The following is a 21678-nucleotide window of genomic DNA, read 5'->3' as shown; positions in this document are numbered from 1 at the left end:
GCTCCCACCTCTTCTCTCCTCCAGGTGGGCCCCTCCCCTGCACTCCAGATGTTCCGAAGGGTTTTTTACTGTAAGATCCTTCAGGCCGCAGGTTAGCAGATGTGCAGCTGAAAGGCAGGTTAATGGGGGCCAAGGGAGCCCGCAGGGGCTGAGGCAGGGGGCTGAGGCAGCTGCGTTGGCCCAGAAGGCCTGATAGCTCCCTGGGGAGGCTTAGCAGCCTCATTCCTGCCAGCAGCAGCTGACAGAGCAGGAAGGAAAGTGGAATGGGTTGGGGGTCTGTCCCAGTTGGGGAATAGAGCCTCCCAGCTCCCTGGCTGGGATGAATCTGGGGTTTCCTCTTTATCCCCACCCCCACCCCAAGCTGGAGCTCCAGAAATTATGAATGCCCTGCTCCCCCCCACCCAGGGTAGTCAGCCTGAGGCAGTGCTTCCCCAGCCCCTGAAGCTTTATTTCACTAAGAGCTCCGTGCCCCACTAGGGCTAAGCGCTGTCAGGACAGAGATGGACCCTAAGTAACAGGTAGTTCTAAATGATGTTATTCTTGGCTTTGGAAGGTATGACATGGGTTTTAAAAAAATTAGTTTATTTCCCATTTCTGTTTTATTTAGGTTGATACACACAGTAACGCACAGCCCCTGACCGCTCCACCTGATGGGGGTGCCTACGGTCCCCCTCACACCTTCTGTCTGTGAACACACAGCTGGGAGACCCCCCAAGCACAGCCCAAGCCACAGCACTCATCGGCGTCAGGCGGCAATCTGCGTTCCTCTCACTTTGAACCCCTTGGGTCACTTCCACACCCTCACTCCTTTCTTAGCTCCGTCTGCTATCCTACCTCCCCTAAAAGTGGCAGTGGAGGGCAGGAAGGGCCCTGGTCCCCTGGACTTCCCGCCTTGCTCAGAGATGCTCCCATATTCTCGATACTCTTGGGAAGCACCCACGGGCAGGTGGGAGGCGGTGGGCCGTGGTAGAAAGTGGGGGCATCAGAATCAGCCACCCCTGAGCTTCAATCCCAGGCCTCGGTCACACCAACTGTGTGTCACTGAGCAAATTCCTTCACCTCTCTGACCCTGTGTCCTCATTTGTTCTTTCGTGCACTCATGAGCAAAGACCTCTAGGTGCCTACTACATGCCAGGCACTGTACTAGGTGCGGGCAACCCGGAATAACAATAACAACAAAAAGGATGCAGTGTCAGCCTCATAGAACTCAGAGTATAGAAGGAGACGTCGACAATGAAACAGTGTGGGAAGAGGACTGCAGGCCGCTCTGTGAGAACATCACAGGGGTACCTGGATGGATGGGGGCGCTCAGAAAGGGCCTCCCCCAGGAGGAGACATTTACGCTAAGGCCTGTGGGTGAGGGGGACTTGGGTGGGCAAGCAGGAGAAGTAGGATCGAGTGTTTCAGGAACACGAGCTGCAGGTCCAGGAGAGCCCGAGCCGCACCTTCCGACGGCAGGAGAGTGAACTAGGGGGAGGAAGTCAGAAACCAGGTGGCACTTTGTAGCTGAGCCAAGGGGTTTGGGCTTTGTCTTGGAGGCAATGGGGAGCCCCTGAAGAATTTTAAGTCGGGGAGTGACATAATCAGATTTGTGTTTTAAGACCCAAGTAACTGCAACGTGCGGGATAGATTAAGGTGACTTTGGAACGGAAGCTGAGGACCATTCGGAGGCTGCTGCAGCAAGCCAGGCAAGGGCTGGTGGCGGGCAGGTGACGGTGTGCAGGGGAAGAAAGGCAGGAGGGTTTATTCCCAAGCAATCTGGACGTGCAGTCACTGGGACTTGACTGATGAGATGTGGGAGTGGTGACAGAGTCAAGGAAGACTGCCAAGTCTCTGGATGAGGGACTGAAATGCATGGTGGTGCCATTTCTTCTTGGGACAGTGATGGGAGAGGGACTGTCCACAGGAGGGAAGATGATGCACATTTGGGGAACTGTTCTGTTTGAGGTACTATTGGCTCATCCACGTGGAGAGTCCAACAGGTAACTCATGTGCCAGTCTGGGCTGGCGAGGGCTTCCCAGGGCCATCAGTGTGGAGGGTAAGGGAGCCTACAGGCAGGTAAGAAACTGCCTAGGGACAAATCGAGGAACACACAGAACAGAGCCCCCCACAAAATTCTGCCATTTTATAGGGTGGGCAGAGGGAGAGGCACCTGTGAAGAAATTGAGGCGTGGCTAGAAGGGTAGGGGAGAAGCAAGAGACTGAGTTCTGTGCACACAAGCCATGGGAGGAGAGGGCTTGGAAGAGAGTGGCCCACACTGCGGGCTCATACTGCTAGAAGATAAGGCCTAGAAAGAGCCTGTTGGGCTGAGCGAAGGTCCAGTGACCTTGGCAAGAACCATTTGATGGTCTGAGAGGCCCAGAGAAGCCGGACTGAAGGTGACAAAATGGAGGCAACTGGCAGGACCGAAAGGAGGGGAGAGGAGAGAGTGGCAACTGGAAGTGGCCTAGGGCAGAGTCCTGGTGGCACCGGCTGCTGACGGCACTGGTGGGATGCCTGGCACATGGGGGATGCTCTGGGAAAGATTCCCTCTCTCCCTCCCCTCCATCTGCTGCCTTCTCTCCTACTCTTCCCTGAGTCTTGTCCCATACTGTTTGTTGCCTTCGCACTGAGGAGAGGCATGGGGCCAAGGTCACCTCTGCTGGATGATCCTCTGTGGCCCCAGCCCCACAGACTGGCTAGATTCCCCACTTCCAAGGTGATCAAGACAGGGCACCCTGAAAAAGCTCCCAGAGAAAGAGGCCATTTCTTCCAGGAGACATGGGGAAAGGGAAAAGAGCTGGGATAGCCAAGCTGGCCCTTTTTCCTCAGGGAAGAGATTGCTTTGCAGGGGACAGAAGTGACCTCCTCTCCAGGGCCTGCCAGAACCCCCTGGAAACTCAGCATCCTTTCAAGGGCCACCACCCCAGAGCAGCTCACCACCACCAAGCCCTGTGGACCTTCTCTGCTCCCTCCCTGGCACCCAGGCCCCTTCAAGGTTCCCAAGGTCCTCCTGACCGGCTCATTGTTGGAGCTATTTTATTTAAGGGTGACAGGGGAAGGAACTGGCTACCAATCCAAAAACAGGTGTTAGGGCCAGCAAGGGAGGAGAAGCCACCTTGGTGACAGAGTCCCCCAGGGGGGCGTATTCCAGAACAACCGCTCTTGGAGCCATCTGGTGGGAGAGGTCACAGAGGCTCATAAATAGATTGTTTCCTTTCAGAACCAAAAAGCATCTGCTGGCTGACCTGGGCTCCAGCCCCCGCCACTAACTTACTGGGTGACACGAGGAGAGACACTTCCCCTCTCTGCTGCCTGGTCTCCTCACCTGTGGAAGAGGCACTTGGACTAAGTGACCCCCGCAGTGCCTTCCAGCTGGGTATTCTAAGGTCCTGTGGTCTGGGGTGGGCAGCCTCCACCCACGCAGCCTCTGCTGGTGGCCAGAGCAGGAGCCCGGCGCGTTCACAGCCTTTTCCGGTCGGTGTGTGGATTTCCACACTCCAGCAAGCGGCTGGCAGCCACAGGCTCATAAACGGGTGGAAAATTACTCATAGACTCTCGGAAAAGACCACATTTTCCCAGCCCCTGACAGTCTTCTCTCACAGGGATGGTGGGTGGCGGCAGGCTCGGGAGCAGGGAGGGGGGCACGCGGAGCGGGTGGCCTGGTGGCAGGGGTGCAGCCAGGAAAGGCTGGCTGCAGGCACACAGGCGCTCTCTCCACCTCTTCCTGGCTGCGATCTGAGCCTTCTCCTACCTCCTCTCTGGACTACTCTAAGGCTTCTGAGGCACAGAACTGACAAGATGTCGTGAGGTCCCAGAAAATGTCAAGAGTGGATCGGAGTGAGATGGGGCCACTTCCTGTTCCCCGGCCAGATGTGGGGAGTGTGATTCCAGAGGACTTTCAGAAGAAGTGCTCTAGACTTTCCCCTTCCCTGTGGTTTAGGCTGCTGGGAAGTTCTTCCCAGAGTCTAGCCATTATGTCTCCACCTCCATCCTCCAAGAGATCATCTGATACAGCTCATTGCCTCTAGGTGGGTCCACAACCAAACTAATCCAAACCTCGAATTTCCACCCTACAGGTGCAACTGATGATGCAAAAAAAGAGCTTTAAGGCTTGAGGACTTTGCATAGAAAGTCCTTAGCGCCTAGAAGATGAGGGCAGGGGTGAACAGACATGGATGGATGGGAATGATTGAGGCCCATCTTCACTGAGGTTAGGAGAGGGGCGGGGTGCCCCCAGAAGCTCCCAGACAAAAGAACAGTGATTCTCAAATTGTAACTGCGCACCAATATCCTGGAAGGGAACAGGGTGGGTCTTGTTAAAATGGAGATTCGGAATCCTTGGAGCTTGAGAGAGGGCAATGCTGACCCGCTCCCACTACCCCGAGACACAAGGGCTGCTGGCCTGCGAGCCACGCTTGGAGGACTGAGGGTCAGAACGCAGGCTCCCAAATCTGGCTCTGCCTCAGAGACCACCTATAGGGCTCTTCCTCACATCTGGGGTCCTGAGCCTCAGCCTTCAAGATTCCTAGTCAGGGGGTCTGAGAAATGGCCTGGGCATCTGCACTTTGTAAACTTCTCTAAGTGCCGTGAGGTAGACAACCATGGGGACCAGACCTAGGGGGTCCCTCCCAGCTACGGACCTCATCTGCATAGTCTACATGGTGGTTAAGGGCACGCAGGGGCTTGGAATTCAGGTGAACCATTTTTATCAATTCTGCAATCAACTCCCCAAACCTTAAATTTCTCTTCTATGAAATGGAAATCATAGTACCTCCTACAGAGATTTTTGTCACAAGGAACTAAGGTGCTATTTGCGAAGCATCAGCCTAGGGTCGGTGAGCATTCAGCAAATGTTAACCACCGGGATTCTTATCACACCCCTACTGGGCCTCGCCTGGTTTTTGACATTTTGGTCAACTCCTATTTTGCTCTTGTACACTAATTTTATATCATGTTCACCTGCACTGACTTTCCTCCCATAATGTATGGGAGGGGCGGAGTGAGGATGGGTGTCTGGGTGTGTGTGATACCCCCACATCAAACCACAAGCTGCTGAAAGACAGGCCCTTGTTTTATGACTCATCTCGGTAACTTTTCTGCCGGGCATTCCAGGCACTGAGCAAAGCTTGAACAAACAGGCCAATGGATTGAAGGAAGGATGGATGGATGGATGGACAGACACCAGTGGCTGGATCTCCTCTTTTCCCCGGACATACCCAGAACCCAGGCCAGAGCTCTGTCCTGATGTCAGCTGCTCAGAGAGGGCATTGATACAGGAGGAAGGAAACTTGCCTCTGTTGGGGAGGGGAGGGGGTCACCCAGTTCTTGGTTCTACCTGGGGCCCACGTGCACCTACACCACATTTGAGTCATCAGTTCCCATATCCCAATCTGGGGTGCTCCTGCCTCTCTCCTGCCTAAGCCTGGAAGAGCTCCAGGGGACTCAGGGGGCAGGAGGGTGGGGAGACCCACAAGTCTGGACTGAGGTGTTCCTCATGGGGCTGAGACACCACGCTGCTCCTGGGTGGCCCTGCTTGGGCTGACTCTATCTCAGACCAGCATTTACAGCTGAAAAAACCCCCACAGGATCCCAGAGCCCAGCCCACCACGGACACTCTCCTAGAATCTCCAGGAGCCAAATTACCCACATCCAGAGCTTCATCATATGCAGGGGGCTGCCCGCGTGCTCGCCCACCCACCCTCCCACCTCAGAGCAGCCTCTGCCCCAGACAATGTAGTAATCAACTCCCGGAACCTTGGGGAGATCCAAATATGGTAGCATATAATCACGGAGCCCAAAATAGCTGTGACAGGGAGGCCATCTGCCACCTCGGGCGTCCCTGGGGACCCCTCAGCTGGGCCCCACAGCACGGCTGGACCTCAGGCAGGGAAGTTTGGGTGGCACTGACAAGAGCTTAGGAGAGGAGGGCAGGGGTGAATGGACATGGAAGCTGGGAATGACAAGATTCCCTGGATCACCTGAAGGGCTCAGGGGCACCCTGGGGGGCTCCTCCATGGCAGAGTGGACATCTTCAGGATGGGACGTGGAACAGAACTGCACGGCCCTCGGGGCCTTCTTCTCCCCTGGCCTGCCTGCCTTGGGCCCTACTTTGCCAGGTGCCCGCACACCTGGCTCCTGGGCTACGGCTCTCTGTAAGCCTCCTGTCCTCATTCTGACACGACCGACTCTCAGCTCTCCACCCCATGCGCTCTCCCGGAGGCTGCAGGCTTGCTCGCCCTTCCCCACTATCCACCTTACTCCTTGGGGCCTGTTGGAGAGGGGCTCCCTATAGATAAGACCCTAATAGATAATAGATATTATCTATTATAGATCATAGACCCTTTTATAGATAATAGACCCTTATCTCTAATAGATAAGACCTTGGCCCGCTTCCCAGAACCCGTGAAGGAGACCTTATTTGGCACAAAGGTCTTTGTGGATGGCATTAAGTCAAGGTTCTTGAGGTGAGATCATCTGGATTATCTGGGCGGGCCCTGGATCTAATGACAAGCGTCCTGCTGGTGGCCACAGAGAGACACAGAGAGAAGAGCAGGCCACGTGAAGATGGAAGGCCAAGTTTGGATGGTGTGGCCACAGGGAACGCTGGCCATCAAGGGAAGCTGTAGGAGGCCCTGTCGACACCTTGATTTCCAACTTCTGGGCTCCAGAACTATGACCGAATGAATCGCTGTTGTTTTAAGCTGCCCAATGTGCTGTGGCAGCCCAAGGAAACAAATAGATCTCTGTTCTCCCAGCCCGATTCTTCATCTTCAGCATGCACGGAATCCCCTGGAAGGCTTCTTAAAGCACAGACTGCTGGTCTCTTTGGTCCACAGATTCTGATTCGGTAGGTCCAAGGTGGGGCCTGAAAATTTGCATTTCTGACAGATTTCCAGGTAATGCCAATGCTGCTGGCCCAGGGACCACACTTTGAGAACCACTATTCTATAAGTCCTATTCATGACTGTCTTGGCCCATTCTGTCCCCCAAAAGAAACTTCCTTGTCCCCCACCCAGTAATGTCCTCCTCCTGGCCACAGTGCTCAGGAGAGCTGAGAATTCCCTCCTTGAGGGAATTCCCCAATCTCATGCATCATTGGCTCTTTCTCTTGAAATCACCCAGGCATTCCACTGGGGCTTCTCAAAGATTTGCTTCAGGGAGGCTGCAGGTGGTGAGAGGTAAGTCATGGTTGGGCTCTTCTGCCCTCACCACAAGAAGATCCTACTTAGTTCCCCTCCTGGCTCCATGTCTAACTCACTAGGGAATCTTGAGCAGAGGACCTCCCCTCTGTACCTTCCCTCTCAGGTGGGTCTATAAAATGGGCTATAAATGTTGGTGCAATTCCTTGCAAGGGTAAAATAGAAAAGCTGTTCCAAGGGCGCTTAGGTGGCTCAGTTGGTTAGGCGTCCAACTCTTGATTTCGGCTCAGATCATGATCTCATGGTCATGGGATCAAGCCCCTCATTGGGCTCCATGCTTGGCAGGGAATCTGCTTGAGATTCTCTCTCTCCTTCTGCCTCTGTCCCTCCCCATCGCTTGTGCGCTCTCTCTCTCTACAATAAATAAATCTTAAAAAAGAAAAGCTGTTTCTCATGAAAAGTTTCTAGAAAGATCTTAATGCTCTTCACAAGTAGATGGTTATTAGGGACAACCAGCCTCAGGCCCTCTTTCTTTGGGGGTTATGATCAAAGCCAGAGTCTTCAGGGATCAATGCTCATGCCACAGTGTCAGTAGCCCTAGCTCTCCAGGCAACCAATACTCTCTCCTTGTTATGGACTGAAATGTGAGGGGTTTATGAGGTGAGGCCTTTGGGTGGTGATTAGGATTAGGTGAGGTCACAAGTATGGAGCCCATGTGAATGGGATTAGTGCCCTTGTAAGAGTCAGGACAGAGCCTGCTTCCTATCTCTGCTCTTTCAAATAAGAGGGTGCAACCGGAAGCCAGCAGTCTGCCACTCAGGAAAGGACCCTCATCCTTCTACTCAACCGAGTTGGCCAGCTGATCTCAGACTTCCAGCCTCCAAAACTGTTAGAAATTTCTCCTGGTCATGCGCCACACAGTCTATGGTACTTGGTGAGAGCAGCCCAGACTGACTCCATTCAAGCTTGGGACAGCCAGAGTAAGGACAGAGACAGCCCAGTCCGGGCTCCTCCAGCATCCCCCAGCAGAGTGCACCCCCCAAAGCCAGCCCTGGGAGCAGGTGCTCTGGAAACACCTTGGTCTCCAGAGCCCCAGGGATGACCCAGTCCTCAGGGCTTGTCATCGGCTCACTCAGCAGCCTCAGAATGCCGATGAAAGGCAGCCCAGCATCACGGCTATATGCACGGACTCTGGGCCAGGCTGCCTGGCCTGGACCACGGCCCTGCTATATACTCCCTGTAATAACTTCCATCAAGTCACATCCTGCCTGTTGCCTCAGTGGTGTGCTCATCTGTCAAATGGCGTGATGAGACTACGAGTAGTAAGTGTCCCAGAGGAGAACTGCAAGGAGTAAGAGAGGTAAGGACGAACGCCTCACACAGGGGAAGGGCCATCTAAGGGCTGGTTATTATTGGTCTGGCAGTGGTTATCCATCCAGGGGGACAACTGTCCCTTAGAGGGGGTGGTCAGATGTACAGGATGAGGGGGACCTGCTCAGAAGCCCCTTGCTTTCACTTTTTCTGATCCTCGACCTCATGGAACTGGCCTCTGGCACTGGCCAGAACGGTTTTGCCATTTTCTCCTGGAAAAGTCTGAGTCTTTCCTCCTCATCCCCCCTCCCAGATTCCCAGGAGACTGAAACGATTCAAGGAGGATGCTGTCTATTGCACAGAGACAGAAACTGAGACCCAGAGAGAGCAAACACACAGCAATCATAAGTGACAGAGAACAGGGCCAGTAACCCCATTAGAACATTCCTTGTATCTGGAGCATGACATCCTTTCTCTTGGGACACCTTCTGTCAACCATCTCATCTGACCTACCCACTTTAGAGATAGGGAAACTTGGGCTCAGAAAGGGAAGATTGCCCATGGCCTCACTGCTAGTCAGTGACAGAGCCAGGACTTAAATCCAGGTCTCTGGATCCCAAAGCATTGTGCCTTAGAAGTGCTAAGAGAGAGAGGCATGGTACTTTGGGGGCACCTAGGTGGCTCAGTCAGTTAAGCATCTGACTCTTGACTCTGACTCAGGTCATGATCTCAGGGTGATAAGCTTGAGCCCCCAATGGGCTCCATATTGGCCATGGAGCCTGCTTAAGATTCTCTCCCCTACTGTCTCTGCCCCTCCCCCTCTGCCCTCTCCCCCTATGTACACATATGCCCACACACTTTCTCTTTATCTCCAAAAGGAAAAAAAAAAAAAGAAAGAACACAGTACTTTGGAATTAGAGCTAAAATAGAATGCCAGCTCAGTTACATCCTAGCTGTGAGATCTTGGTCAAGTTGTTTAACTTCTCTGGACTTTAGTTGCCCCTTCTATAAAATGGTCTTCTATCCCAAAATGGAATTTCAGGATTAAATGAGATACAAATGTACTTAACATTTTGAAGTATGATAAGTGGGAGCCACTACTCCCTTTCCACATCACCCTAAGCCCAGTTGCCTTCCCATGCACACAGGTATATGCGCCCCCACACACCCCCATCCTGGACACCTCTAACACTTCCCCCTCAGCTGCAGGCAGCCAATGTGTTTTAGATTGGCTGGCTTGCGCTAAGAGAGTTGTGGTGGTTCTAACTTGGGTTTCAGTTTGGAGTCTGGCACCACTGTTGATTAATTTCCCCAGCTCGGCACAATGCTGGCCAGTTTCATGTGGCTATCCTTTGCAATTATGCATTTCTCCCCGCAGGGTGTCCAGGATTGGGCTGTTTTCCTGTTTTCTCCCCTTTATTCCTGCCACTGTGCTTTTCTGATTCTTCTCCAGGGACCAGCCAGCCTGCACTTCTGGGGCCCCACCCCAGCCCCATCCTGAGGTCTTTCAGGGCTGTTTTTCTGCTTTTCCATGCACTCTCCCCCTGGCCCTGCCTCACCCCCACCCAGTTTCTATTTTCCCCCAGGCTCCACTGGCTTCCCGTGGTTTCTCTTGGCCTTGGCTCAAGCCTGGTGTGACACATCTGGCATTGCCATCCTCTCCCTCCCACACTGGTCGGGGAAGAAGCAAGTGTATCCAGGGAGAAGGTACTGTGGAGCTGGGTGCTACCCACCCAGGTGCCAAGACAAACAGCCTGTGTATCATGCCCAACTGGTCACTTAGGGCCCCATTCCCTAAACGTGACCCTACTCCTGACTAATCCAAACCCACTTTCTACTCCCCAGTGTCTGGTTCTAGCTGGTAGAGGTGAACCACAGGACTGAACCTTCACTGGGGTTCCAAGAATGCCCACAAGAGTTTGTGAAGGGACCCTGCCTTTTGGAGGCAAGGAACAGCCTTTCCCAGGGACTTGAACCCCTGGGTGGGTCTGGCTTGCTCCGGGGAGATGGTACCACCCCCAGGAGTGACATGGGCAGAGATGCGTCTCCTATATACAGCCTCCCTGATCCATGGACTTCCTACAGAAAGGAGGAGATTTCTATCAGTTGGTATTTGCCAGGAAGGAGGGAGGGTGACCCAGTGATGGCCACCAAAAATGACTGGCCCTTGCAGCCACGATGGAAAGGGCACAGCAACAACACTGGTGTATAGCCCTGTCTTCCCCACTCACTAGCTCTAACCTTGGAATAGTCCCTGAACTTATCTGAGCCTCTGTTTCCTCATCTGCCGACAGAGGAAGCAATTATGAAGGAGTTTTGGCAAGAATGAAGACAGATCATACACATTAAACATCTCTGGTAGCTCTGGCACACAGAGGGGATCCCCAAATTGTCATTTGCACCTACCCCCTCCTTTCATCCTACCAACCTGGGCTGGTTTTATTGTCTCTATCTGAGATGGAGGAACCTGGGTTAGTAGGACAGAGCCTCATACAGAGGTCCCGAGCTGCCCAAAGCTCAGGATATAACACCTGCCAAAGAGAACATTCGAGTTGGGTTATGCACCGCCCGCCCCACTTCTCCCCAGCACACACACACAGAAGCACACACTGATGTCCTGCAGGTGGGGCGACCCCCTTTCCAGTTTGTCTACGATGCTTGGTCACCCTACCCACAGGTACCTCACACTCAGTAGGTCTCCCTGTGCCCCTCCCAGAGCGCTCACACCCTGCGGGTCACTACCACATTCTTACTGTGCTCTCACCATGTGCCAGGCTCGCTGTGACCAGCCTGTCTCTCCGTCCACCCAGATGTGGAAGCCAGAGACACGCCCATCCACTTGACTCCTCCTCCCCTTCAATTCCCACCTCTAGTCCATACCACGGCTACTGGCAATAACTGTAGTAGTAGCAACAAAAGATACTGTTTTTTCGTGTATTTTAACTCATTTCATTTTATCCTATCGAGGTACATAGACACTACCTCCATTTTACCCTTAAACAAATGAAAGCCAAGAGGCTAACTAATCTGCTCAAGGTCCTACAGGTCGTAAGTAAAGGAGCCAACCCCAGGACATCTATCCAGAGTCCTGACGACACAGCATCTTGACACTTCTATGCTGCCTTTCTTCAGTTGCCATTAGGCTCCCTGGGTTCACCAGTCCCTTATGGGCTCCACGCCTCCAGGCTGTCCTCCGTAACTAACTGCCAAAGTAATCTTTCAGTGATGCAAACCTGATCATACTGCTCTCCTGCTACAAATTCTCCTATGGCTCCTGAGTGTTCAAATTCTTAGCAAGGTCCGCACCTACTCATTAGGCATTACCTCTTGATAATTCCAGATCACTCTCCAGCACTGCCGTTCCCACCAGTCCCTCAACACACGCACAGATCAGCCAAACTCACTTCCTTGTAAAGTCTTCAGAATTTACTGGGTTCCTCATCTTTGTGCCTTTGCATGTGCTAGTTCCTCTGCCTAGAATGTCCTTCCCTGATTCTTCACCCAGCTGACACTTACTGATCCTTCAAGATGCAAGTCAGGTTTTGCCTCCCCAGCAAAGCCTCAAAGATATGTGTAAAACGAATAGATCAATGACTAGTTAAGTGAATAATGTCATAATAGCGTCACGACACATCACAGCTGTGTGGAGTCTTCTTTCTACAAATCCCTCTCCTGTTTACTATATATTTGGTCTTCCTGATAACCCTTTGAGATAGGGAAGATAATTACCCCCAACTTGAAGGTGGAAAAACTGAGGCACAGAGAGGGTAAGTGACACAGTAGCCAGGATCAGAGCCAGGACCTGAAGCCAAGTTTTCTGCTTCACAGGCCAGTGCTTTCCTCACTGGACTGCAAACGGCAAAACCTATTCATCTGCTTTAAGACTGTGGAAGTGGGGGGCTGGCCTCTGTGCCCTGCCCTGACCCACCCAGACAATAGGGAGTAATAGGGCTGCAGAGGGAAGCCAATTACCTAGGTCCGCCAGCCACAGGGGCTGCCCATCTCTCAGAAAGTGCAGAAGAATTGGCCTGAGAGCCCCAAAGCTTCATGCCTGGTCTGAAAGACAGGACCTTTGGAACCCCTAAACAGGCAAAAGATGTGATTCACAACTAAAACAAACAAAACTTAACCTTAAAATAAGTGTGAAGTCCAGCAAAATTCTATTTTTTCCCCTTATGAATACCTCTTTGATCCTTTGGATGAAATGTCAAATTCTGCACACACGCACCCCTCCATTTTTGGCTGCCCCTGCTTTGCTGGTGCCCTAAGCAAATGTTTAGTCTGCACTCGGGGGTGGAGATCAAGCATAGGATTTGCTGGCCTTTGATCTTCTGATGTTGGCCTCTAGGGAAATGCTGGATTGCCTGCCCCATTCAGTGGTGACCTGGATGGAGGGAGAAAAAGTGTCTGGGACCAGAGGCCCAGCACTTGCTGGGATGAAGGGTGAGCAGGTGAGAGAGTGCTTGGAGGCAGGGGCCGGCCAGTCAGGCAGCTGGGAGCGCTGGGGTGCTGACACAGAAGGAAGAGGGTAGGAGATGACCAGGGCAGGGGTAGGAGAGGCAAGTCTGGACCATGGATGGGTGTGGCACAGACAGCTGGCCAGGGCCACCATGGCTGGACCCCTCTATTTATGGTGCAGTGGGGCCTGAATACAGGTTATAGGAAGGAAAGCCACCTTTCCACCTCCTTCACCCTTCCGCCTGAAGAGAATCTGGACAGTTTAGAATCAGACACATCTTACTGGGCAGGGACCACGGAAGAACCCACAGGCTGAGGATGTCAGAGGCCTTCGTCCTAACACAGTGGGTGTTACCTGCACCTCGGTTTCCCCCATGGTTAAATGTTATGGCCAAGCCTGTCTCTCAACTTTGATTTCTCCCAAAACATCTGTTTACTCTCCCATCAGATGCAGATGTACTTGGAAATTCAAAAGCGGGCCTGTACTAGGCACCTGCTAGGACCCAGGCCCCGAGATGGGATCTGCGTGAATAAAATGAATAAAATGCAGCTCCTGGCCCAGAGGATCCCAGCTGGAGGGCTGACATCACTGGATAGCACCTGTTTCTGCTTCCTCCTTTGGACTCAGTCTTGCCTCCATGATGCCCCTACTGGGCGAGAAAAGAACTACAGGGCTCCTTGAAGAGATGGCTCTGTCCTGGGTGGCCAGTGAGTCCCTGAATACAGTCCCACCCACAAGCAGAGGAGATGGGTGTCTGAGCCTGCCCCACCCCACCGCAAACCCTGGGGGTTAGAGAAGGCTAGGTGGGGGAGATAGCTCCTTCACGACACTTCTTTGGGGTGGCAGACTCCAACCTCTGCCCCAGGCTCCATGGCAGAATGCCAGACAGCCCAGGACCGCTGCCCTGGTGGCCCCACCTAGGGAGGTCCCATTCCCACAGTCCTCTGGTTGGGGCTTAGAGCCTTCCTTCCCAAATACACACACAAGTGTACACATACACACACTGACGACAACAAAAACCCCTGAAAAAAACCAAAGCCTGGAGCGGCATGCTGTCTGGAACACGGAGTGAGAAAGGGGGCCCCGCAAAAAAGGAGGGGAAGCCGAGGCAGGGGGCCCAGGGCTGTGAGTCAGGCCCCAGGAAGCTGGCTCCCCAGCCCAGCCCTCCAGTGACTCACAGAGACTGCAGGCTCGGCAGCTCCCACAGCGCCTCTGCGGGGATTCCTCCCAGCTGGTTGTTCTGCAGCATCCTGTAAGGGGAGGGAAGGGCTTGGAGGACCCACACAGCGTGTGCAGCTGGGGGGTCCTCCCTCGACCCCCTGAGCCACACCAGACCCCTCCCTCTCGCCCCAGCTTCCGAGCCCCAGAGTCCCAGTCCAGCGCCCTGCCCTATCAGGGGGGTTCAGAGGCTGCCAAGGAATTGCGAGCTGTGCGTGGGGGCAGAGCGGGGCTCAGGAGGGCTTCTGGGATGAGGCAGGGCTGAAGAGGACCATGGAGAAGCAGAGAAGGAAGCAAGATGAGCTGGAAGTCAGAACACTTGCAATTCTGCCACAGTTTGGTCAGGAAGGATGCGGAGAAATGCAGGTTTTTCTCCCCAGGCTTGTGTCCCTCCCTGTCTGTGCAACTGAAAGGCTGGAAGTGTCTTTGGGGAAGGGGAGGATGAGGATGAGGGCAAGACCGCCCCCCTTGGGTGGCAGGATCCTGGCAAATATGTTGTTGTGGAAGCCATGTCTAAAGAGACAACGTGAGGCACCCCAGATCAGCATGCGAGCACTATTCTGATGGCCGCATCTCACGGTCCCGCAGAAGAAACGTGCCAGCCAGCGGACCTGATCCACTCGGCAGGCTGCTCTTCTGGAACTGGCCCAGCCACAGGACCCCAGCACCACCCCACAGAGAGGAGTCCTGGAGCTCTTCTGGGCACCTGGGAAACCTGACGCACAGGGCAGAGGGTCAGAGAGCACACAGAGGGGAGACATGGAGGCCTGGGCTGTCCCTCTGGGTGGCTCTGCTGTCCTCAGGCATCACAGCTGGCCTCAGACATGTTTGAACAAGGTACTCCAAGGCACACGGACTCTAAGACGTAGGGCCCTGAACAAGGATTCCTGACCAAGTGAAGAAAGGATAGGAAAGCCCGCAGGTTGCACTACCATCCAAATATTCTTTACAGGGACACCTGGAGAGCTGGGTCCCAGCAATGGAGAGGAGGAGGGCACATGGGGTGTGGGTGCTCTGGAGTCCAGAGAATAGCTAGAGAGTCAGGAAGGAAGCTGCCCAGTGCCCCCAACAGAGCGAGTGGACCCTCCCCCAACCCAGCCTGCCTGCACCGCACCGCACCCCATCCAGGGGCCCCCGGGCCACACATGGCCCCAGGGATGAGGGGTGCATCCGGATGGGCCAGGTGCCTCAGGAACCAGGAGCAGAGGAGCACTCAGGGAGTCCCACTGTGTGCCGGGTACAGCATCCGTCCCTCCTTAAGGCAGCCTGTCAATCTTTCAGAGGGGAAAGCTCAGCAGAGAGGGGCATCTCACTCAGGATCCTGTAGGGAGGGCTGCCGTGCTTCGGGAAGAATAGCTCCTTTCCTAATCTTTAAGTTGAAAACAGTAGCAGCTGACATGCCTGGTCATAGAGCTTTACATGTATTAACTCAAACTTATCCCAGAGGGTTTGGTCCCAGAGTCCAAACACCTAACCATCACATACCTGGCCTCCATCAGCAGGGGACAGTGAGGGCCCCAAAATGCAGAGGGGAACGACAATGCACCGAGTAGTTACCCACACCTCCTACGTGACTGTCCTGGTCAGAGCCACCCCCGTTACCTCTCCTAAAACCCCTTTATAGATACATAAGAATCCCAAACAGGAACCAAACCACACAGCACCACAAGAACAAAAGAACGCTGGCCTCACTGTGGGCCTGGAGACTGAGAGGAGCGCCTGATGCTGGCCAACTGAGGAAGGAGGGAGGAGGGCCAGACGCTGAGGACTGCAGAGAACTGGGGCTTTGGGCTTGGGGTCCTCCTTGCCCCTGCCCCTGAGGCTGACTGAGCACAACATGAAGTGAAGGGTCAGGCTACAGGAAGAGGCAGTGCTCAGGGTCCCCTCCTGCTCATACTTTGAGCTCCTACGGGGCCACACTCCCTGGGCCCCTCCGAGCCAGGCTCCATGCAGCCCAGGATGGGGCTTTTCCAACTATAGTTTTGCTTCAAAGGTAGAAATGAGGGGCATGTGGGTAGCTCAGCTGGTTAGGCGTCTGACTCTTGATTTCAGCCCAGGTCGTGATCTCAGGGTTGTGAGACCGAATCCCGAGTTGGGCTCTGCACTGGGCCCCTTCTCTCTCTCCCTCTGCCACTCCCCACTTAAAAATAAATAATTAATTAATTTAAAAATCAACTTTAAAAAAAAAAAGGTACAATTTAAAACTGAGCCTCCCAGACTTCCTCAAAGTGTAGCAGTCTCTCGGCAGGCTCTGAAATCAGGCAGCCTTGGATTTGGCTCCTGAGCTCTGCCTCTGTCCAGCTGTGTGAGGGCTGCAAGCTCCTACTTAAACTCTGTGGGCCTCAGTTTCCTCATCTGTAAACTGGGGATGATGATATTGACCTTGTACACTGATTAAACGGCGGAGGAGGCACTCAGCACGCCAGCTGACGTATTCTGACGTAATTTTATCGCATGCTGGACGACTTGAGTAGGTTACTCCCCCTCTCTGGGCCTCAATATTCTCATCTTTCAAAGGAAGAGGCTGCCAGATGATGCACAATCCCTTGCTCAGTTACAATATTCAGGGACCCAAGACATTTCCTGCTTTTCACCCTGCTTAGTACTTCTATCCTTCTAGACACGTCGAAATCTTGCATCTCAAGAGTGGGAACTCTACTTGGGGACCTCAGGGGGCTGCCTTGATTCTCGTCCAGAGACTTCACAATGCTTGGAGCAAGGAGACAGAGAAATGATGGTTGGCAAACAGGAAGGGACACAATCTTCTCAGGCCACCTCACAGGCCCCCACCCCTCCAAGGGCCCCTGAGCCTGCATCCAGTGACTGTGCAGGCAGAAGCCCACCTCCCCTGAGCATCGCAATGCATCTCTACCCCATCACCTGCTCAGATCCCCTTACTCTTTCCTCTGTCAAATCCCCGATCTAGACAGAACTCTAAGGTCTCCGAATTGTACCACTCTCCCAACAAAGATGCTGTAGCACCTGGGCAGGGCACAATCATCCTTCCAGTGCCAGGGAAGTCAGTGCCGCCCCAGAAAACTCATCCCATGCCAGGCAGTCCGATCTGTTTGTCAAGAAAGGCTTTGCTTTCATGGAATCAAAACCCACTAACCTGAAGGACAGCATGGCGGTTGGCTTTGGGCCTGGCGCTGTCCCCCGCCTGCTGTCCCTGGCCGCCTTGCCCAACCATCACTCCTTTACTGAAACACGACTGGGTCATCAAAGCTGGAAGTACCTTTAGAAGGGAAGAGCCCCTTTGTTTTCCCAACGAGGAGATGGGAGCTCAGGAAGGGGAAGTGACCTGTCCTCAATTACAAAGCAAACTAATGGCGGAATCAGGACTAAGACCCAATTCCGTCTCCTAAGCCACTGCTTTGGTGACCACATTTCTCTGCTCCTCTCGCTGGCCCTGGTCCTGCCTGGTGAGCCAGAATCTGTCCAGTGCACTGGGTCTCAACCCCGGCTACACGTTAGAACCACCTGGGAAGATTTTTTTAAAAAATCCTAATGTGCAGGCCACACGGCAGCCCAGTTATTCCCCGGGGCCAAATCTCTGAGCAGGGGATTTTAGGCAAAATCCCAGGTACTCTAATGTGCAGTGCCCCCAGGCTAGGGGAAGCCTTACCGCCTCACCCCTAGGCTAGGGGATGTCTCCCCCGTTACCCGTGAAGCTCCGCTGGGGAGTCTCTCTCTGTTTGGAGAGGCATTTGGGGGCAGGAACCATGAGCACTAATAGCTAGAAGGTTCCAGAGAGGCGATCCACCTGTGGCTGACAAAGGTCCTTCCTTTGGTTTTGTGGAGAGGCCTTGGGGGTCACGAGGGTGGGTGGCTTAGATGGGGCCTGGAGGCTGCCCACCCCCTCATCCACTGTGACCAGAGAAATCCTCCCTCATCTGTTTTATACATTGGGACTTCTGCAAGAGGTGTTTGGGTTTTAAGTTTTTGCAGTTAAAATGTTGAAAATGTATTCAAATGTCCCCATTTTAAAGGTAAGAAAACGGAGGGAGGAAGCGCCTGGGTGGCTCAGTGGTTAAAGCCTCTGCCTTCGGCTCAGGTCATGGTCTCGGGGTCCTGGGACCAAGACCCACATCGGGCTCTCTGCTCAGCGAGGAGCCTGCCTCTCTGCCTACTTGTGATCTCTGTCTGTCAAATAAATAAATAAAATCTTTAAAAAGGAAAAAGAAAGAAAGAAAAGAAAGACAGAAAGAAAGAAAGAGAGAGAGAGAGAGAGAAAGAAAGAAAGAAAGAAAGAAAGAAAGAAAGAAAGAAAGAAAGAAAAAAAAGGAGGAAGTCTCAGTGTCCTTGGTATTCTGGGATCTGCTGCACCGGAGACCCATTTCCTGACATCCAGCCATTTGACAGGACCAGGGCGATAGGCTCCACCTCCTGGAGAAGAACAGCTCAGAGGATCTCCCTGGGCTCCTACAGCTTCTAGCATCCTTCTCCCAAAAGCCAGGCAGGAAGGCCCCACTCTAAAACAGTTCACAAGTCTCTCCTCCCTAGGTCGGTCCAATTCATTTCATCAACACCAGCGGAAGCTCAACTGTGGGCCACACATGGTTGCTGTCCAGCCAGGAGGAGAGTAAACACAGTCCATGTCAATCGAAGACTGTTCAGTCCAGTGGAAGAGGGCAACACTAGAGGACAGCCAAGGGAGATTTCCTCAGGGATGGTGCCGGAGAGGGACTTAGGCTGCCCACCCCTTGATGGCCTCAGGGCAGGGCTCGGATGGGATCAGCCATAGCTCCCCGACGGCTGCCCCTTATGAGACTCAGGCTTCACCAAGGCAGCATGAGCTAGGAACCCCAAACCACGGCCTCCCAGAGATTTGGGGCTCAAACCAGGCATAGGTAGTCTGGGGAAAATCTCTTGCCCAGCCTCCTGGGGGCATGTACGGGAAGCAAATCCTTGACCCGTCAACCCCCATTTCCCAGATCTAGGTCTGGGGAGAAACAACTGAGGCCCATCAGGAGTCTTTCCAGATGAGCCAGACCCGCCTGACATAGGTAAGGTGTCGGCCTTGGCAGGAAAGTCACCAAGGCTCAGACCACACGCAGCTGAGGAGAAGGAGGCAGCTGTGTGGAGGGAAGAGGTGGCTGGGGCACACACACTCTCTCTAGCCCTCTCCTCTCTTTCCCTCCCTCTCTGTCCTGCCCCCCCCCACCCCATTCTCTCTCTCTCCCTCTGTCTGCCCCTTCTTCCTCCTCTGTGTGAGGCAGGAGCCATCTAGGGCAGGACAGCTCCCTCACAGGCCAGCTCCTCGCCCTCAGGCTGTGGATCCGGATGCAGGAGCTCCAGCCTCTGCCACCCTGACAGGGCACACACGGCAGAAGCCCTCCAAGGGCCAGGCTCTTTCCCACACAGCAGCAGCCCCAAGAACTGTGCTTCCCTTAGGACAGTTCTGACGGCGGCAATGGGCAGGGACAGGGCAGTGAACCCAGAGCCTCAACTCCCCGACTCTAGAGGACAGACATTCCTACCTACAGTCTGGAGAAAAGGCATGAGACTGGAAATCCCCTGCAGGGCTGGCTCTCCCCACAGGAGCCTGGCCAGAGCCTGTGGCCTCCAAGACTTGGAAAAGCAGCAGAGGAAGGAGAGGATCCAAGAGTAACACCTCCAGGGCAGGCGTGGGGCTGCCAGTGGGAAGGACGGAGGGAGGGGTCTGCCACCGGCACTTAGAAGATCAGAGAGGGAATTCCCCCCTTCTTTGTCCTTTGCTTCCGAGAGGAAAGAGGCAAAGTGTCCTATAGGGACAGTCAGGCCTCTGAGAAAGGAAGATGCAGTTCCCGTAAGAGTCAGACCTTGAGAAGACAGGGGAGTAGCTAAAGGGACAGTATCCTGGTACAAAAAGAGGTTATTATGCTGATAGTGGGCTTCATGGTTCTGTTTTTGTTGTTGTTGTTGTTGTTACTGTTGTTTTTGTAAGTCACCAAGGCTTACAAAAGGCTTGTGAGCTCTTTCATTTTATGCATTTTGAGAGAGACAGCAAAAGCAGGAGCAGGAGGGAGGGGCAGAGGAAGAGGGAGAGGCAGGTTCCTCACTGAGCAGGGAGTCCGACCTGGGGCTCCATCCCAGGACCCCGGGATCATAACCTGAGCTGAAGGCAGATGCTTCACCAACTAAGCCACCCAGGCGCCCCTTACTGCTCTATTTTTCTTGCAGTTGTGAACACTGAGCACGGAAGGACAAGGCGGCAAGAGAACCCACATGAGACATCTGAAAGTCCTTCTTGCCCAGATGCAGGAGGAATCCTCTGCTTTGAAGCACTTGAGTTAGAGCCTAAGCTCCCAAGACCACCCAACTCATCTCTCAAGTAGAGAACTCTGCAGGCAAAGAACTGACATGAAGGCTTTGGGGGACCAGGCTTTGGGGTCTCGGAGGCTGGGGCAACATGGGGGTCAATGGCAGAGTGGGGAGTGGGAGTCCAGTTGTCCTTGGCTCCAACCAGCTGCCTCTCCTGGCTGCCCAGCTCCCAGAGCCAAGGGCGCCGTTTGCAGAAAGGGGGCGGGAGGCTTGCGGTTTCTCGGAGGCTTTGATTTATTGCCTAATGCAGGCAAAGAAGAAAGAGGAGGCTCATCTCTAAGCCAGAGTCTTAGGAATGGGACAGGAGTCTCACATCTTCTGAAGGCCCAGCAAGCAGAGCCCGCGCTCTAATCCCAGCTGCAGGCCTGAGCCTGCCACTGGGCACAGACACGCCACCAAGCAGGCTGCCTGTGCTCTGCGTCTGGCTCGGGATGCCTCCCCACACCCCAGGGCAGCGATGTTGATGGGGATCAAGACAGACCAAGAGGAGAACCAGGAAGGAGGAGAAGTGAGAGGTGGGGCACAGAGGGGCAAAGGGCCGGAAAGCAAGGGCTGGGAGACAGAGAAGGGGAAGACGGGAGAGACCGGAGACCAAGGCTAGAGAGAACCCACAGGACCCGCGGGCACTGCAGAAGGAAAGGGAAGGACAAGAGACTGGGACAGCCTGGGAGTCAGACTTGGAGGCAAAAGATCCAGAGAGGGGCAAAGGGCCAGAGGGGTTCTAAGACCACGAACGTGAAAAGGAAGAAAGTGCTTAGCCATGGACCATGGACTGCTGACCCCCTAAGAGACTGAAGCTCACAGGCCAAGGGGCCAAGGCCATTGCTAGCCCATAAACAACTCTGAGCACATTCGAAAAAAGATATTCCTTTCTAGGTGGCTAGAGACGAGACCCAAGCCAGGCACAGGACTGGATTTCAGCCTCTCTGTACCCATTCAGCCAGATGTTCTTGTGCAGTAAACCACCTGCTCAACCATACAAAGAAGATCTACAGGTCAAGTGAGGACTGGGAGCGGCAGAGCTGGGGAATGGCTCACCAGTTTAGGGAAGCTCCAAACACTCATTCTATTGCTCCAGGATCAGCTGTCAAGATCCTCATTTCCTTATCAAGCCCGTCTCTGTGGTGAGGCGCTTTCCCCAGGAACCTCTCCTATCTAGTTTCAGACCCCATGCATCCACTTTCCCCTAGAGCCTTTTATCCTCACTCCTCCTAAGAACATTAAGGAAGCCTTGGGGGAGACAGTCTTGGTTGGAACAAAGTGA

At 53.8% G+C, this 21678-nt stretch overlaps 1 protein-coding gene across 3 annotated transcripts in view; it reads right to left on the bottom strand.

Moving 5' to 3' along the window:
- The window catches only part of LGR6 (leucine rich repeat containing G protein-coupled receptor 6), a 120054-nt gene that overhangs the window by 66944 nt on the left and 31432 nt on the right, over positions 1-21678 (bottom strand). For 2 of the 3 annotated variants that reach the window (XM_032317795.1, XM_032317797.1), the window contains exon 4: positions 14072-14143. The exons of the other annotated variant lie outside the window; for it this stretch is intronic. In XM_032317795.1, the coding sequence (XP_032173686.1) occupies positions 14072-14143 (72 nt within the window). The remainder of the gene's footprint in view (positions 1-14071; positions 14144-21678) is intronic. 3 annotated transcript variants of the gene reach the window in all.

The sequence above is a fragment of the Mustela erminea genome, chromosome 17 (genome assembly GCF_009829155.1).
Source record: "Mustela erminea isolate mMusErm1 chromosome 17, mMusErm1.Pri, whole genome shotgun sequence".
Lineage (NCBI taxonomy): Eukaryota > Metazoa > Chordata > Mammalia > Carnivora > Mustelidae > Mustela > Mustela erminea.
Note: the sequence above shows the minus strand (reverse complement) of the source record. Positions and strands in the feature narration are given on the sequence as shown.